At 38.0% G+C, this 18400-nt stretch overlaps 1 protein-coding gene and 1 long non-coding RNA gene across 2 annotated transcripts in view; one reads left to right on the forward strand and one right to left on the reverse strand.

The window, feature by feature from the left end:
* Positions 1 to 898: 898 nt before the first annotated feature.
* The window catches only part of LOC123568791 (uncharacterized), a 144457-nt gene continuing 126955 nt past the window's right edge, over positions 899 to 18400 (forward strand). Inside the window, exon 1 of the long non-coding RNA XR_006692337.2 lies at positions 899 to 1211. This is a non-coding gene — a long non-coding RNA (uncharacterized lncRNA). The remainder of the gene's footprint in view (positions 1212 to 18400) is intronic.
* The window catches only part of LOC102121923 (membrane-spanning 4-domains subfamily A member 5-like), a 33164-nt gene continuing 25653 nt past the window's right edge, over positions 10890 to 18400 (reverse strand). Inside the window, exons 4-5 of the mRNA XM_015434653.3 lie at positions 13263 to 13393; positions 10890 to 10929 (exon numbers count right to left, since the gene is read on the reverse strand). Of these exons, the coding sequence (XP_015290139.3) occupies positions 10890 to 10929; positions 13263 to 13393 (171 nt within the window). The remainder of the gene's footprint in view (positions 10930 to 13262; positions 13394 to 18400) is intronic.

Below are 18400 nucleotides of genomic sequence, written 5' to 3' on the forward strand. Positions count from 1 at the left end.
AATTTACTCTTTAGATTTTACAATATCTGATGGATCTTCGTTCTTTACCTAGTTTAGATTTTTTCTCAATATTTTGCCAATAGCCAACTCTGAAGTCTAAGATCTTGGTTTCAAAATCTTTGCTTACGTTATTTTTCTTTCCGATTTACATCAACCATTAATTCTTAAGGATCAGTTACCAAATAGATGTACCAATGACACATGAAACTGAGAAAATGGAGCATAGTATTGTGAAACAAGCGGATATAGACTTGAGTTCAAATCTTGTCTAGATTGACTGCTAATTGTATAATTGGTACAACTACTTTTAGACTAATAACAGTTGTCTATATTAATTACTAATGTTAAGTTCTACATAATATTTCAGAGAATTAGTTTTCTATTCCCACAGAGTTGTTTTGGGAAGCAAATAATAGGAACTGGCACAAAGTCAAATGCCAATAATGCTTTTTTCCTGTTTCCCTTCAACCTCTCTCCAGTTACTTGTATCAGATTCCTGATTCCCCTATAGTTTTGGACACTGCTTTTGGTTTCTTTTCCAGATTGTATTAGAAACAACCTCACTGGTTATTTGTGAGTGGCAAGCCACCCAGGTGCCGAGGCAAGAGACTGAAGGCACAAGCTGTTTCAGTATAATAAACAAAATACTTAAAATAAGAATAGTTGTATTAGACATAGAATATAGATATGATTATCTATGAATATTCCTAATCATTAGTTTATAGCATTATTCTTTATTCTAATATCGTAATAATATTTGTTCTACAATTCTAACCTAGGAAAAACCAGGCTATACAGCGACAGGAGCTGAAGGTACACGGTGAGAAGTGACCAGCAGTGTGAGCCCTCTGTCATGCCCGAATAGGGCCACTAGAGGGCTCCCTGGTCTAGCGGCAATGCCAGTGCCTGGGCAGGCACCCGTTACTTAGCAGATCTTGGTCTAGAGGTAGCGCCAGTGCCTCTGAAGGCACCCGTTGCTTAGCAGACCAGGAAAGGGAGTCTCCCTTTCCCGGGGGGAGTTGGAGAAGACTCTGCGCCGCCACCTCTTGTGGAAGGCCCGCCCGCATCGTCAGTCAGGCCCGCCGGCAGCCGTGCGGAGGCCTAACCGTCTCCCTGTGATGCTGTGCTTTAGCCGTCACGCTCCTGGTCCACTTTCATGTTCCGCCCTGTACACCTGGCTCCGCCTTCTCGATAGCAGTAGCAGAATTAGCGTAAGTATTAAAGTCTTTGATCTTTCTGAGAAGAGCATAGAAGAAATAATGACGTAAGCTGTGCCCTCTCTCTCTGCCTTGGCTGCCTAAAAGGGAAAGGCCCCCTGTCTGGTGGACACGTGACTCACGTGACCTTGTCAATCACTGGAGATGACTCACACTCCTTACCCTGCCCCTTTTGCCTTGTATACAGTAACTAGCAGCGCGGTCAGGCATTCGGGGCCACTACCAGTCTCCGCACCTTGGTCGTAGTGGTCCCCGGGGCCCAGCTGTCTTTTCTTCTATCTCTTTGTCTTGTGTCTTTATTTCTACAATCTCTTGTCTCTGCACAGGAAGAGAAAAACCCACAGGCCCTGTAGGGCTGGACCCTACTGTTATTTCACACCATTCCTTTGAATTCCCTTGAGTTACAATTTGCTACAAAGTAGCAGAATATGAAACAACTCGGTCGCCACAGCAAAGGAACCTAAAAGCTTAAATCCAGCCTCTGTAACATGAACACAGTGGCATTTCCAAAACAGAAATCATGTGTAGAAATCACTTGCTTAAATCATTCTACCACAAAGATACATGCACTTGTATGTTCACTGCCATGCTATTCACAACGGCAAAGACATGGAATCAACCTAAATACCCATCAAAGTGGACTAGATAAAGAAAATATGACACATATGCACTGTGGAATACTACATGGCCATAAAAAAGAACAAAATCATGTCCTTTGCAGCAACATGAATGGAGCTGGAAGTCATTATACTAAGTAAATTAATGCAGGAACAGAAAACCAAATACTGCATGTTCTTACTTATGTGAGCTAAACATTGAGTACACATGAACATGAAGAAGGGAACAGCAGACACTAGGCCCTGTGTGATGGTGGATGGTGGGAGGAGGTGAAGATAGGAAATCTACCTATTACGCTGGGGGCAGTGGGTCACTCCTGTAATCCCAGCACTTTGGGCGACCAAGACAGGCAAACCACGAGGACAGGAGTTCAAGACCAGCTTGGCCAACATGGTGAAACCCTGTCTCTACTAAAAATACAAAAAATTAGTTGGGCATGGTGACAGGCACCTATAATCCCAGCACTTGGGAGGCTGAGGCCAGAGAATCGTTTGAGCCTGGGAGGCGAAGGTTGTAGTGAGCTGAGATTGCCACTGTACTCCAGCTGGGGTGACAATGTCTCAAAAAAAAAAAAAAAATCTACCTTTCAAATACTACAAGTACTATGCTTATTAGCTGGGTAATAAAATTATCTGTACACTAAACCCCTATGACATGCAGTTTATCCATCTAACAAACCTGGACATGTACCCCTTGAACTTAAGACAAAAGTTGGAAAGGAAAAAAAAATCTTTCGATGACTCCTCGTTCTCTTCAGGTCACAGTACACATTTCTTTGTGTGGCACATTGGAGCCAGGTATATTTGGCCTACACTTCTTTTCCTCACACAGCACTCCATCCATTCCTGACCGCTGACATTTCCACTACTGTGTGATATTTAAGCACCTTATGGTTTTTAAGTGCCTTCCCATATACATCATTGTTGCTGCAAAATCTCACAGTGTCACAGTATCTGGCTCTAGCAATGAGTTTGCACATTGTTGGAATACAATAATTGCTGGGAGAATCCTTTCTACCCATTTTGGGTATCTTGTGCCTTGGGTTTTGCACTAGAGATTATATAAACAGAAACTCATATTTTGGATGATAAGAAAGGTTGATTTCCAAGAACAGTGATTTAAGAGTTTCCCTGATTGTGTATTCCCTTTCCTGGCTGATGCGTTACCAGGAAATGCATGACGTGTTACCACATTAGGTATAGATGGGTAGATTTGTTTATGCCAGTTATGGAACATGTTTGGGAAGTTCAGCCTTAGAGCATAGGTTCTCTGGCATTTATTGAATTAGTTTTGGGCAGCCTTGGAAGGTTACCCCAAAGACACACACTGTCTTTCTCCATAGCAGATGAACCCAAGGAGATAGAACAGACTGGACTGAGACATGTGGCAGGTACTAAAAAGTCTTGAGAAGGCAAACTTCAGTTTCAATATTAAGGATCACATTGAATTTATACGTGCAGACAATATGAATTTCAGGAGGTGATTCTCAGAAGAGCCACTTTTCACACGAGGACTCTGTGGCCTGCTCCAGAGGAGCAGCAGTGGAATCTCTTATATAATCCTGGTTGAGGGTTCTCCCTCCTAAAGCTTTGTAGGCCAGTCGGGAAAGGGAATACAAAATCAGGGAAACTCTTGAGTCACTGTTCTTGGAAATCCACCATTCCTATCATCCAAAATATGAGTTTCTGTTGATATCATCTCTAGTGCAAAAACCCAAGGCACATCTCCTAAGCTAAAAAGGATATAGAAATACGGTAAAAGATGGAAAGTAAGAGTCATTCTTGCCACAACCATGACCCTGGGATCCCCAGTTCACTACACTATCTCCATATTCTCCTCCTGTCAATTAGCCAATTTATTTTTACATGAGAGGATGCTGGGTGTGTCAACCAGGTCACTTACTGAAAACACACATTGGAAGAAAAAATATTGAAAGAAATACGTGAAAAGTGCCACAATGTATTAATTGAGGCTCTTTCCAACTGGAAGTGATTTGGAAAACACTATGACTATGGGGTGGTGGGGAACACCTGACCCTCAGCAGGTGCTAGTTTTATTCCCAGCGCCAGTGAAAATCCAACCAGGGATCCCTCCACTCACGCCTGGGCCCAGAGAGTGTGATCTGGCATTCAACTTCCTCAATGCGGGGCCTGGCAGCCCCGGGAGCCCGGTGGGTGCTTCCTCGGTGGTGCCCCTCACCTCGCCTCGCGGGGTTCTAACGTCCAAGAGCGCGGCTGTGCGAGAGACCCGCGTGGGCACCTGAGGCGCGGTGGGGCTCCCGTGGCTCCGCGGAGCCTGCAGGTTCCCAAGACGAGGGTGGGGTAGGGGCTGACAACGATGCCGCCCTTTCCTGGCTGTGTGGGCTTTATCCTCTGTCCTTGGGCCTGGCACACCCAGGGGGAAGAGGCTGTGCTTGATGTGTCGGCGGGCTGATCACGTGGGGGCCTCACTACTAACCCCAGACACACCTCCGCTTAGAAGCAGCAACATTGTCAGAAGCTCCTTGACGCTAAGAATCCTCTGCAAAATGTGGTGGATACAGCACTGCACTTAACTCCTTCGGTCCTCAGCTTATTCTTTGGTAGAGTGGGGATGATACCCGCTCAGGTACCTCATATGCTCATGCTGCAGAACTTTGAAAACCAAAGATGTTTTACAAACATATTCCACTGCGATAAGCAGGGTGCATATATGTCCTTCAAGCCGAACCTGACAGTTTAAGTTGTATTCTCAGTGTTTAACAACTATCCTCAACACATAGTAGGAACAGATGAATGATTGCAAGGTTTTGTCTAACATATTAAAGTGTTAGCATCAGCTGGCTAATTAAGAGTAATAGATGACAGTCATGTTCGTTGAACTCTTTTATGTTTGGCGTTTTTATGATAAATTAATTCAGCAAATTTCCACTTGGTGCCAGTATGTGCTAGGCATTGTTCACAAGGCTGGGGATACAGTAGTGAATAAAACAGATGAAATTCTAATAAGAATAAGGAAGCTAATAATAAATAAGATTCATAAGGAAAATGTATAGCATGTTAAGAATAATGAGAGCTAAGGAGAATGATAAAGTATGAAAGGGAGGTGGGGTCAATGGAAATGTAAATGAGGGGAGTCAGGAAAGTCCTCATTATAAAAAAACTTGCACACAAATGTTCATAGGAGCATTCCTATATATTCCTAATAGCCAAAAGTGAAAACAACCCAAATCCCTATCGACTAATGAATGAACAAATAATATTTGGTATATCCATATAATGTATTATTTCACAATGAAACACAACAAAGTTCTAGTTTATGCTACAGCATGAGTAAGCCTTGAAATCATTATGGTAAGTGAAAGAAGCAAGTCACAAAAGACATTCATATAAAATAGCCCCAGTAGGCAAATCCACAGAGACAAAAAGTAGACCAGTGGTTTGCTAACACTGAGGTAAGTGGTGGAGAATAAGAATTACTCTTAAGGGGTTTGAGTCCAAAATTAGGTGCTGTTATTTACACAACTCTGTGAATATACTAAAAGCCACTAAACTATACACTTTAAGTGGGCAAATTTTATAATATTTGAATTATATCTCAATGAAACTGTTATAAAAAAGAAAGGCAAGATGTATGTTTTATCTCTTTACTTATGAAATTTTGAAATAATGAACACCCTACAAGGGTGACTATGATTCTTTTTCTTTTTTTATGGGGGAGGGAGAGATTGGCCTTTTCAATTTTTATGTATTTGCTTTGTTGACCAGTGCGTGATCCATATAGTGTCACTGACTTCCTTTCCCTAGAATATAAGCTCCCTGAAGGCAGGATCTTGTCTCTTTTGTTTAAATCTGTTCCCAGAAGCAAGCATTATGCCTGGTGCAAAGTAGATTGTCAAAAAGTAGTTTGTGATGAATGTATGGATGAATGGAGGAGCTACCCTATATTTACATTAACAGCTAATTCTTTCCAGTATCTCAATGGTGATATCCTGCTCTGTGATAAAAAACAAATATCTTTCAGATCTGACATGGCATCCCTATCTAGAGCTATTCTTTGTGTTAAACTAGCTCAGGCTCTAAAGCTGGGACCTTGTTCAAGGATGCATGTGAATGGAGTTAAAGATTGGCACTGCAATTGCACCTGATCTCCACTTGCAGGCAGACTTCCTTGGTGCTGGTTGATCAGTTAGGAGGAAGGGGCCTCAATTTCTAATTGTACTGTTCAGAGGGGACTCATCGTCTATTTCATTTTCCCAGAGGAGCTGTTATTGAGCAGTCTGTCCTTTTGCACAGGGTACTTCTGTCTAGTTTGCACAACGGCATCTTACGTGTTAGTAGCCCTTTTTCAGATTATTGGCCCCCGATCTCTACATTTCTTTCAAAATTTCTGGCATCATATCCTTCCTCATTCAGCCTGGATCCCACAGATCCAACTAATTATCTTCTTATTAAAACCCACAAATGCAAGTTTACCACCTTGTAATGCCACCTTTTCTGTGTAGGATATTTTAGGGAAACTCACAATGGCATGGATAGACACCCAACAAAGATGTCATTTGAAAGTCCAGTGTCTTCATCTGTGCTTCTAATTAAATCGTTGAGTATAATTTGGCCAATTTTTCCTCTGATTCCTGGCAACTCTTAATCCAAACAAGTACTTTATTCATTACCACTCCTCACTCCTAAATGACTTCCTTGTCAATATTTTCAAAGGAAAGACAAAGGCTCTCATGTTCTTTCTTATCCTCCTCATATGGAGAAATGGATAAAAAACATTTACATTAAAGCTATTGATTCACTATTTTCTTACTTGATCAGAATTAGGTATCTTTCCTGGGTTCTAAAGTGTAATCTGTTCCTGTGCTACTAATCTCATTTCCTTCAAAGGGCTTATAAACCTTAATCCATCAATTATCTATTTCTCCCCAGTATATTCAAATATTACTCCCTGCTTCGTATTTCTTCTCAACCCATACATTTGTACAAGTCTCTCTCACAGTTGTGGTTTCTAGTTCATGAAGGTAGACCAAACAGATGCTACTTATTCCTCATATGAACTCCAATTCCAAGGAGCACCCCTACAAAAAAAATTCCATTGCCACATTGAAAAATAAGAAGCAGCTCTCTTGGTGAGCCAGAATCTGTGAATTCCTGAGAGACTAAAAGTATGCAGACTAGACTGAAGAAAAAGTACACAATAATAAAGGACCTGCAACAGAAGATGGTTCTAAATGGTGGGAATTTTTGCATTTCATAAACAAATGGCATATACATAAATAACACAGATACTCTAATCTTGAATTTATATCCCCCCAAATTACTTAAGGGGTAAGATGGGGGGACCCAGTTGCCCATTCCTGGGATAGCGAATGTGTTAATGTGCTGGGTGCATGGCACAGACTTTTAGGCAGCATTTAAAATCAACTGATAGAGGTACTGATAGCAACATGGATAGATCTTTAAAACTTACTGTTGGGAGGAGCAAAATTTGTGCATGTAATTTATCAGTGTGTATGATCTTCATGGATTCCAAATACATTCCCACAATAGAATGCCATACATTTTTGGGGAGATACTGACAAAAATGTTTTATAAAGTGGAACAATTGCTCATGGAGGGAGGGAAGGGGGAGTGGAGTATGGACATCAAAGAAAATTTTAAAAATAGGAAGCATCCTTATAGATACAACAAAACATTTCTAAGATAATTTACTTAAAATTTGAGTGTGATAAGCCACAGTGTAAAATTATAGGCAAAAATACGTAACGTTTTGGGAGCTGGACTTTCTAGACAAAATAAATCCAGCAGCTATTCATGTAGTCTCAATAACATAAAGATATGGCTAATTGTAATATACCTTCTTCACTATATGTAAGCTATGCCTGTTTTAATAATATCCAGTGAGAAAGAAATAATTAGAAGTAGTATTTAGAGCTAATCAGCAAAGAAGCCTTCACAAGTAATGGGATTATTTATCATTTATGTGAAGTCTCCTTCTCACAATGAAATAATTTTCTCGAGTTAGCATTTATTACGTCATTATCAATTTTAGGTATAGATTCTACTCTAGAAACATGTGCCCATTCATAGAATTTCTCTTACATGGAAGAATCTCTTAATTCAGGCTGACCATATTCAAACTGAGATAAATTCATGCACAGTTCCCCACATAGACAAAAATAACCACATTCATCAATTTTCATTTTTATTAATGAAATAGGGGAAAGAGAATACTGACATGGATTTAATGAAATTACATTTTCCAAGAAGCCTCTTGAACAGAATGAAGTTCTTCATCTGTCACTAAACTTTCGTCCTTGACTGAGCTCACCGATGGTTTCTTTAATATGTAGAAAAAGGATCTCCTTCTGCTATGAACCTGAGGTTAAGTTAGATATCAGTACATTGATCATTAATAGACTCTAAAATAAAGAACTATAAAATCTGGGGTAGAATTTTGGAAATAATTCTAATAGAAGTATTCTCATCATTGAGATTTTTATTTTATTTATTTTTTAGAGATGAGGTCTCTATCTGTCACCCAGGCTGGAGTGCAGTGGCACTATCATCGCTCACTGTAACCCTGAATTCCTGGGCTCAAGCCCTCCTTCCACCTTCCCCTCCTAACTAGCTACAGGACTGCAGGTATGTGCCACCACTCCTGGGTAATTTTTTCTATTTAATTTAATTTATTTTATTTTATTTGAGATAGGGTCTCACTGTGTTGCCCAGGCTGGTCTCAAAATCCTGAGCTCAAGCAATTCCCCTGCCTTAGCCTCTCAAAGTGCTGGAATTATGGGTGTGAACCACCCCACCAGGCGAGATTTTTAAATTAAACCACGTGCTTTTGATACTTTTTAGTTTCTTTCTTTGTCCTCTCTCCCTTTCTCCCTGGTTTCCATCCTCCCTTCCCTTTTGTTTCTATAGATTGAAAGCCAAAGACAATGCCATATGACAAGACAGTCCCCAAGACAATGACTCATCATAAAGGACATACTGTTTTCTACTCAAACTTGATTGCATTATTAAGTATAGCATTGAATACCTATCAGTTTAAATTCTATTTAGTTGGAGTAGAAATCTATATGTCCTTATATACCCAATCCATGTTTGTTCTCTTTTCACTTTATTCAGAGAAGAATTAAGAATAAGACCTGTGTGTGTGTGTGTGTGCGCGCGCGTGTGTGTGGTGTGTTTTTGTTTACTTTGCTTTTAGGTAGAGCCATATTTTTTTGAGATTTTGAGTTTGAATACCTTTAGATGGAACTTCAGCTCCCCATTTTAATACCTTACTTAAAGAAAATTCATTGAAAGGCAATCAGTGATCCAGATAATAGGTTTTCAATACCCTAATTCATCTGGAATTATAGCTAATTCACATGTTTTGAAAAGTAAATGACTTTTGCAGTACAAATGAAGATGTAGCCTCTGAGTGTCAAGAGAAAGTGGGAAATACGAGAAAAGAAATCTATATGATAAATTCCTCTCCCTCCTAATTCATTTTATCAGGTTAATTCAAAATAGAGATTCCTAAACAAAGCTATTTGTAAATTAAGATGGTAAACTTAACAAGGTATCTATATGGAATGATAAGTAAATTGGTGAGGCTGGAGCACAGCATTTATGGGAGTGAGTGGTAGGAAATGAAGTCAAGAAGGTAGATTGGGCTAATTTATTGCAGAAATGAATGTTGTGCTAGAATATCAGGCTTTCATGTGGTGAGTGTTGCCTGTTTAAACTTTCATTTGGGGAGATGAAGAAACAGAGGACAGAACTGAAGTACATTTAAGGGATCATATAAAAAAGATTATCAGCTAGTTTCAATTTGAGAGTATTTCTCAGCTCCCTGGCCAGGACAGCCAAGTAGATGGTGGTGCTCTTAAATGGAAAAGACAAGGTAATCACTTTGTGGGTGAGATGATTAGTTCAGTTTTAGATGTGTTTTATTTGAGGTGCTTTGGAATCATTTGAAGTTGGCAATATGAGCCTAGAGCTCAGTAGAAAAGTCTAGGGTGGAGATTCAACATTTGGATTATTATCAATTTATAGATGGTATACATCTACCAAGCTGTAGGTATATATGGTGTTGCCTATACAAAAGCTATAGAGGTACAGTTGGAAAAGTCAAGGCACAGAATAGCAACCTGAAGAGATTAAGACCTAGGTAAGAAGGCAGGTCAAAAGGTCAAACAGATGAGATTAGAAAGTGGTAAAATGGGGAGGAAGCTTAAATTTCCTAAACCTTTCTACACATGTGGTCTAGGATATATGGACAACTCATTTTCTTCTTTGTGTTAACTTTGGTCTCCTTCTCAGTTGTTTCTATGATCTCACAGATCCCTAAGCCTCAGCCTGTTGATTGGGTACTGGGGAAAATGGGTGGGAATATCTTTCACTGAAGTTCTCTGATTTAATGAGATTGAGGTCAAATGGAGGTTAAGTTTTCCTTTAGACATGAACTAGTTGGAATGGAGAAAGTAGGAAAATAGCTTTATTGAAAAAAGGTTTTTACCATCTTTTTCAACTTCTCCATTACTCCCACATCTTGGTTTCTGAAGACACTAAATTTCTACACTTAGATAGTCGACTTGTTCTCCCAAATTTTGAGAAATAAAGGCTTCAGACTTCAGTAGTCCCATATCCCCGTGCCTGGTAACAACTTCTACAAAGCTTTTTGTTTCCAGGGTAATATCTGTTGAATTAAACAGACCTGAGCCAGAAAATCACATGTCTTCTACCTTATTCTCTCATACGGTGTGGACATAAAAGTACCCTGTAATGCAAAACACTTTTATAAAAGGGAAGATTATTCAGCTGTGGAGGGACCCATGTAAATGCACGACAGTTAGTGCCGAGTGTTCTCAGTTATCTACAATCAGAGCTTAGTGGTGGCATTATTTATACTTAATTCATATCAAAACCTTAGTTATTCAAATAGTGTTCATAACAGAAGACAACATCCTCTGATTTACTAAGGGAGAAATGGGATACTCACTGCATTTTTATCTTCCTGTATATTTTGCTTGGAATGCCCAGTGGATGACTATACTTGTGACAGACAACTCCAAGATGGTTAATATGAACAGATATTCCGAAAGGAGTTTACCAGTTTTCTGTACCCAAAAACAAAATGTACATTCCTTACAGATCTTTCTATGTGAGCGCTTTAGAATTGATAAATATATCTTAAAATTGAAGAAGAAAAACAGAAGAGAAAAATGACCCACCATATCCTGCACCCTCAACAAGAGAATTTTAAATGTTTTTTAATCGTAATTATAACTGATAATTATTGAGGATGATGATAAACTGATACATTTCTCCCAAGTGGATGATGAGAATCATTGATTGTGTTTTCTTGTTTATTGTTGTGGATAATGACAGGAAATTTTCACTGAGGCCAATAAATCTCTGGGGAAGATGGAATTGTGACACCCTTGAGGTTTAGTGTTGTAGAACTTATTTAATAGAGAAACATATACAAATCTGCCCTGTTGATAGGAAAGGACGCTAAAGAGAAACAATGAAAGAAAAGAATGTTTGGACTTGTAACCTGGACTCAACACAAGGGCTTATGTGGCCTGGGGGTAGGAATTTCCTCCTGGGATTGTGCCTCTGTCTATAAGCCCCAATAGATCCATATCCTGACAGGATAGCTGGGTTGGAAACAATAATACAGAATCTGTAATATTGGAAGCCCAAGCCTCTTCAGTACTCAATGCACTTTTATGACAAGGTCACCACGGGCTACTCAGATCAGTGTTAAATAATGACACCATTTAGTAGTGACTGAACCATGGCAGTGGAAATTAAGGGCACGCTGGTGGACTGATGAGATACTCCATGACTCTGTTAACTAAGGGTTTGGAGTCAATATTGAACCTTTGGATCCCAGTGGTTTTGAGTAACTTGAGAGGGTCAACAGGGAGGGGACCTCAGAAGGAAGATTCTGGATTTCCTACTAATATGAATATTGATAGTTTAAGAGATAAATTAGAAAAATGAAAGAGTTAAGATCATAATTAAAGATCAATCCAATAAAATGAGGCATTCTTGTTATACAAATACAATCTTAAGCAACATCTTTATGTTTCTATTTATTTAAGATACCACTTTAAGGTATCCATCAGGGTATGTGTCATAAAATATTAACATTCTCTGCAGCAGCAAAATGATTCTTTGATGTGCCACTGAATTGATTTTTGTAAAAGCTCAATTCTGTGGGGTAAGATAATTTAGAATTTAAAACCATTCTGCATTAGAAAAAATGATCTGTAAGTGACTAGCCATGTGACTCTGAGCAAGTAGTTTAAAATTTCTAAACTCATTTCTTTATTGAATCAGAGACATAAATGGTCCCCTAAGGAGGTTTACAGTTGTACTCACGGTAAAATCACTTTCAAAGCTACATAGAAATAAGAAAAATCCAGCAAAATGCAAACTGGTGTATTCTTTGCAACTAGATAATTAACCAAGAGTTTTGGATGTTGAAGTAAGGAGAGTTTACTTAATGAGTTAGGAATTTAAATATAGGCAATATCTAATGGGTTCAATTCAGAAAAGTTGATTTCTAAGTATTGGTAAAAGTCCCCACTGTTTTGCCCATCATCAAGCCCTGGACAGATGGGGTAGAGCAGAAGGACAGAAATCCTAGAGAAGACTTTGGCCCTTACGCTTCAATTTCTACACAACTTGCTTAGCACTGACTTCCACCTTCTTGCCCTCCTAGCCCCTTCTCTATACACCAACAAACGTGTACAGATAAATGCACATATGTCCACAGTTCCACATGAATGGGAACATAGATATACACAGATACTGAAATGCAAATGTGAACACATTTAGACTCCCACAGACCTGCTGAACAACTGACAGAATCAAAGCAGGCAGTGCAAAAATGTCCACATAGTTGCGAACAATATAGAACTGAGTACTCATGCATTCAAAATTACATACGTGTACAGAGTTCAGCTTTATTCTTTTTATAAACTACAGCCCTGATATTGAACATAAACCCCTGGGTGTCACAGGTACATGAGTATGCCCGTTCCTTCTTGGAAGACCAAGTCTTGCTATAACAAACTTGATCTTTTAAGGCCTGGGAGAACTGACCTCAGAGATGCAGGAACCTGGAATGAACTGGGCTGCCCATCATAAAAATATCATGGCTATCAGGTGGGTCCAGAATTGAATATAATGCTTAGTCACTCAAAAGGCATCTATTAATATTTATAATACCTTTCATTTGTTTACTTGAGGTTTTGGGTGGTCTTGGGTTTAGAAATATAACTCATAGTTTGATTCACATTTTTAATAGATGCATATACCATGAGGTAAACTAACGGTGAGGGTTACCTCCATGACTTGCATTGTACTTAAGTACCCTGATCACTTAGTAAATATTTAACACATAATTCTAAAATTGTGATGAGATTCTCACAGAAACCTGGTACTTACTTGTGGCCAAAGTGGATTTTTTGAACTTTTACTATATTTTATAAACTCAATTGATAGTAAAAGCAGACCAATCACTGAAATACAGGCACTTATGATGTTTACTACTAAAGCGTAAGACACCTGCAATAGAGAAAAATAATCATTTGGTCATTGGAAATTATCCATATGCATCATTGACAAGTATATTAAAGTAAAACATTTTTTTAAAAGTAAAAGGTTTATATAAATGTTGATCTTTTCAGCAGAGGAGGATCATTACAAAGACGGTCAGAACTGCAGATGTGTCAGGATCCCAATAGGAATAAACCATTCTGGAGATGATACAATTTTTGATATAATAAACAAGTTTATTTCTTCACTGACAATTTATTGAATACCTATTCTATACTCTGTAATCTATGCTCTGCATTAGTAGATAAAAAGACAGAAAAGAAATGGTCTCTGCACTCAAGGAATTTTCAGACTATTGAGGAAGACAAACAAGTGCATGTTAAATGTGAATAGAATGTAAAAAAATTGTTAATAATGTAGGCAAATTCATAGTGCCATACAGTTTCAGAATATCAGAGAGCTAACATTTCAGGAGTTTGTTATGGTTCATTTTGGAGTGGAAGAAGGAGAGCTGTAGAAAATTTTGTTGGAAAGATAGGTGCTATCTAGCTAGATATTTAGGATTTTATCTAAAAGATGGTAGAGAATGGCATGCATATGTATAACGTTGCTGCATAATTGCACTTTGTCCATGTATAGGATCTGAGAGGTGACATGATATTAAGAAGATCCTTATTGATTATATTTATTTCTTTGTCTACATTTGAATATCTATATCTATATATCTATATGTATATCTATATCTATATCTCTCCTGTACAAACTAGATAATACCATTCTGGATATAGAAATAAGCAAAGATTTCATGACAAAGACACCAAAAGCAATTGCAACAAAAACAAAAATTGAAAAATGGGATCTAATTAAACCAAGCAACTTCTGTGCACAGCAAAAGAAACAATCAACAGAATGAACAGACAACCTACAGAATGAGAGAAAATTTTTGCAAACTATGCATCTCACAAAGGTCTAATATCCAGCATCTGTAAGAAACTTAAACAAATTTACAAAGATAAAACCAAACATCCCCATTAAAAAGCAGACAAAGGACAGGAACAGACATTTTTCAAAAGAAGACATACATGTGGCCAACCAGCATATGATAAAAAACTCAACATCACTGATCATTAGAGAAATGCAAATCAAACACAAGATACCATCTCACACCAGTTAGAATGGTTATTACTAAGAAGTCAAAAAATGACAGATGCTGATAAGGTTTTAGAGAAAAAGTAACACTTATACACTGTGGGTGGGAGTGTACATTAGTTCAATTAGTGTGGAAGACAGTGTGGTGATTCCTCAAAGACAAAAACAAACTACAATTTGACCCAGCAGTCCCATTACTGGAAATATATCCAAGGGAATATAAATCATTCTGTCATAAAGACACATGCATATATATGTTCACTGCAGCATGATTCACAATAACAAAGACATGGAATCCACCTAAATGCCCATCAATGGTAGATTGGATAAATAAAATGTAGTACATATACACCATGGAATACTATGCAGCCATAAAAAAAGAGAAGATCATTTTCTTTGCAGGAACATGGAAGGAGCTGGAGGCCATTATCCCAAGCAAACTAATGCAGGAACAGAAAACCAAATACTGCCTGTTCTCACTTGTAAATGGGAGCTAAATGATGAGAACACATGAACACATAGAGGGAAACAACACACTGGAGCCTATTGGAGGGTGAGGGTGAGAGAAGGGAGAGGATGAGAAAAAATAACTAATGGGTACTAGGCTTAATACCTGGGTGACGAAATAATCTGTAAAACAAACCCCCATGACACAGGTTTGCCTATATAACAAACCTGCACATGTACCCCGGAACTTAAAAGTTAAATTTAAAAAGATATGTATATTTCCTTCTATCTAATATGAATTAGATAATAATTACTAAAGCTTAAACTACTGAATTCTGAAACCAACTTCACTGGATAAAGGATGCGTTTATTGAAGTTGCTGTTTTATGTTGTATAGTAATCTCAACTAATTTATTCTTTTGGAACAAATCTCCCTTAAAGAAAGACAAATGAAAATAAAATGTTTATTATTTCATTTTATAACCTAAACATATGACTGTATTGCTTAGTACATTTTGGTATGTTGACATAATCCAGTCTTTAAAATGAAGTATATTTGGTAAATATTTCATTTTCTCAACTATACAGGCAATAGTTATGTCAAAATAATCTGGTTTTATTTAGAAAAGAGCCACCTTGTTGAGGAAATGCATCAATAAGGCCCTGTGGAGCAGGTGTTCTTCTCTGGAGCATGAAGTTTTTCTGGGAAAAACTTATCTGAATAAAACAAGCAGAAATACTTGTTTTGATTCCTGCCCTCCGTTGGGATGGTATTGGACATATTTAAAGTATACGATTTGATAAATCATTAATACAGAAAGATATACAGTAAGTGCACTGTAAGAAGAGAGTGAAAGTATGGAGGAACTGGAATACTCAGCCTGTGGGTGGAAATGTAATATGCTACAACCACTTTGGAAAACAGGTTAGCAGTTTCTTGAAAAGTGAAACATGCATATACCCTACGATTCACGTATTTACTAAAGAGAAATGAAGGCATATGTCTGTATGAAGACTTACATGTAAATGTTCATAGTAGCTTTATTTGTAAAAGCTCAAAACTGGAAACAATGCAAGTTCCATCAATAGGTGAATGGATAAATGAATTGTGATATATCCATAAAATTGAATATAATTTAGAAATAAACAAGGGATTGATAACTTATATACATGGATGAATCTCAGGATAATTCTGCTGAATGAAATAAGTCAAACAAGAAAGCACATATACTGTATTATTCCATGTGTATAAAACTCTAGAGAATTAATCTGTAGTGATAAAAAGCAGATCAGTAGCTGCCTGGGGGAGGGAGGGTTTTGAGGAGGGATAAGCAAGAGGGATGACAAAGGGGCATGGGAAAACTGTTGGGGGTGACATATGCACTACCTTATTGTATTAATGGCTTACCAAATTGTGTACTTTAAATACATACAGTAGTTTGTTTATTGTATGTCAATTATGCCTCAATAAAGCTATTAAAAATTAAGAAAGAAGAGCATGAAGGGGCACTACGTAAGAGCCAGATGCAGTAAAAGAGTGTGAGGCATGGGATAAGCTACCCTCTATGACCCTGCCATCTACTATGAAGTTTTGTTTTGTTTGCTTTTTAGTAATTTTTGAAAATAGAGACCATATAATCATTTATATGGTCATTATATGTCACCCAGGCTGGAGTGCAGTAGTGGGATCTCAGCTCACTGCAACCTCCACCTCCCAGGTTCAAGCAATTCTCATGCCTCAGCCTCCCAAGTAGCTGGGATTACAGTCACATGCCATCACGCCCGGCTAATTTTTGTATTTTTAGTAGAGACCGGGTTTCACTATGTTGGCCAGGCTGGTCTTGATCTCCTGACCTCAAGTGATCTGCCCATCTTGGTCTCCTAAAGTGCTGGGATTACAGGCATGAGCCACTGCGCCCAGCGAGATGGTATAAAGAATATTTTAAGAAACACTTTTATACTTTTATTGCAGCCACAGAAAATCATACATTATTAATCTTTATTTTAAAAAACCCAGGCTTTGTTTCTAAAATAACTGAAACATTTCAGATAAAAGTTTTCTTGCCTAGTTCAATTTCAGGTTTTGGCTATTGTGAATAAACTCCTATAAATATGTGGGCAAGTTTTTGTTTTTTGTTTTTGACATATGTTTTCATTTCTCAGAGGTAAGTGCCTAGCAATGAATTGCTGAATCATATGGCAGGTGTATATTTAAATTTTGAATGAATAACCACATATTTTTACAAGGTCATGGTGTCATTTTACACTTCCAGTGACAATATGAAGGGCTTATTTTCTCCACATACCTGTTAACATTTGGTGTTAAGTATGCTATTTCTTCTCTTTTTGGCTTCTATTTTCAGGAAATATCTTTCTTCACTCCTTCACTTTCAGTCCATATGTGTCCTTAAAGGTGAAGCGAGTGTCTTGTAGGCAGCAAATAGTTGCATTTTGTTTTCCAGTCCATTTAGTTACTTTATTTTTTTATTGGAGAATGCAGTCAATTTACATTCTAGGTAATTATTAATATATAAGAACTCTTATTGCTGTTTTGTGGTTTATTTTCTTTTTAAACCATCCTTTGTTTCTTTCCTCCTTTCTTACTGTCTTTTGTGATTTGATGATTTTCTGTGCTGGTATGATTTGATTTCTTAGTTTTTATATTTGTGCAACTATTATAAGTTTTTGTATTGTGGTTACCATGAGGCACAAATAAAATATTTTGTAGTTGTACCAGGCTTTGAAAGCTGATAACAACTTAACTTTCAATACAAAATGTCTGCATTGTACTTTTTCCCCTATTTGTTATTTGGATGTCAAAATGTGTATCTTGTGTAATTTGTATCCCTTAGTTTATTGTAGTTATAGGTGTTTTTCTTCTAACACTTATATTAGAGATAAAATTGCTTTATGTACTACCATTATAGTACTAGAGTATTCTGAATATGACTGTGTATTATTTATATCACCAAGTTTTATACTTTTATATGTTTTATGTTGTTAATTTGTATCATTGTTTTTTTGGTTTCAGCTTAAATATCTCCCTTTCATGATTCCTGTAAGGCAGGTGTAGTGATGATGACACCCCTTAGCTTTTTTTTTTTTGTCTGGGAAAGTTTTAATTTTTCTCTTATTTCCTTAGAATAGCTTTGCAAGGGCCGGGCGCAGTGGCTCACGCCTGTAATCCCAGCACTTTGGGAGGCTGAGGCGGGTGGATCACCTGAGATCAGGAGTTTGAGACCAGACTGGTGAACATGGTGAAACCTGTCTCTACTGAAAACACAAAAATTGGCCAGGCATGATGGCAGGTGCCTGTAATCCCAGCTACTCAGGAGGCTGAGGCAGGAGAATCGCTTGAACCTGGGAGGTGGAGGTTGCAGTGAGCCGAGATCACGCCATTGCACTCCAGCCTGGGTGACA

Source organism: Macaca fascicularis, chromosome 14 (genome assembly GCF_037993035.2).
Source record: "Macaca fascicularis isolate 582-1 chromosome 14, T2T-MFA8v1.1".
NCBI classification, from domain to species: domain Eukaryota; kingdom Metazoa; phylum Chordata; class Mammalia; order Primates; family Cercopithecidae; genus Macaca; species Macaca fascicularis.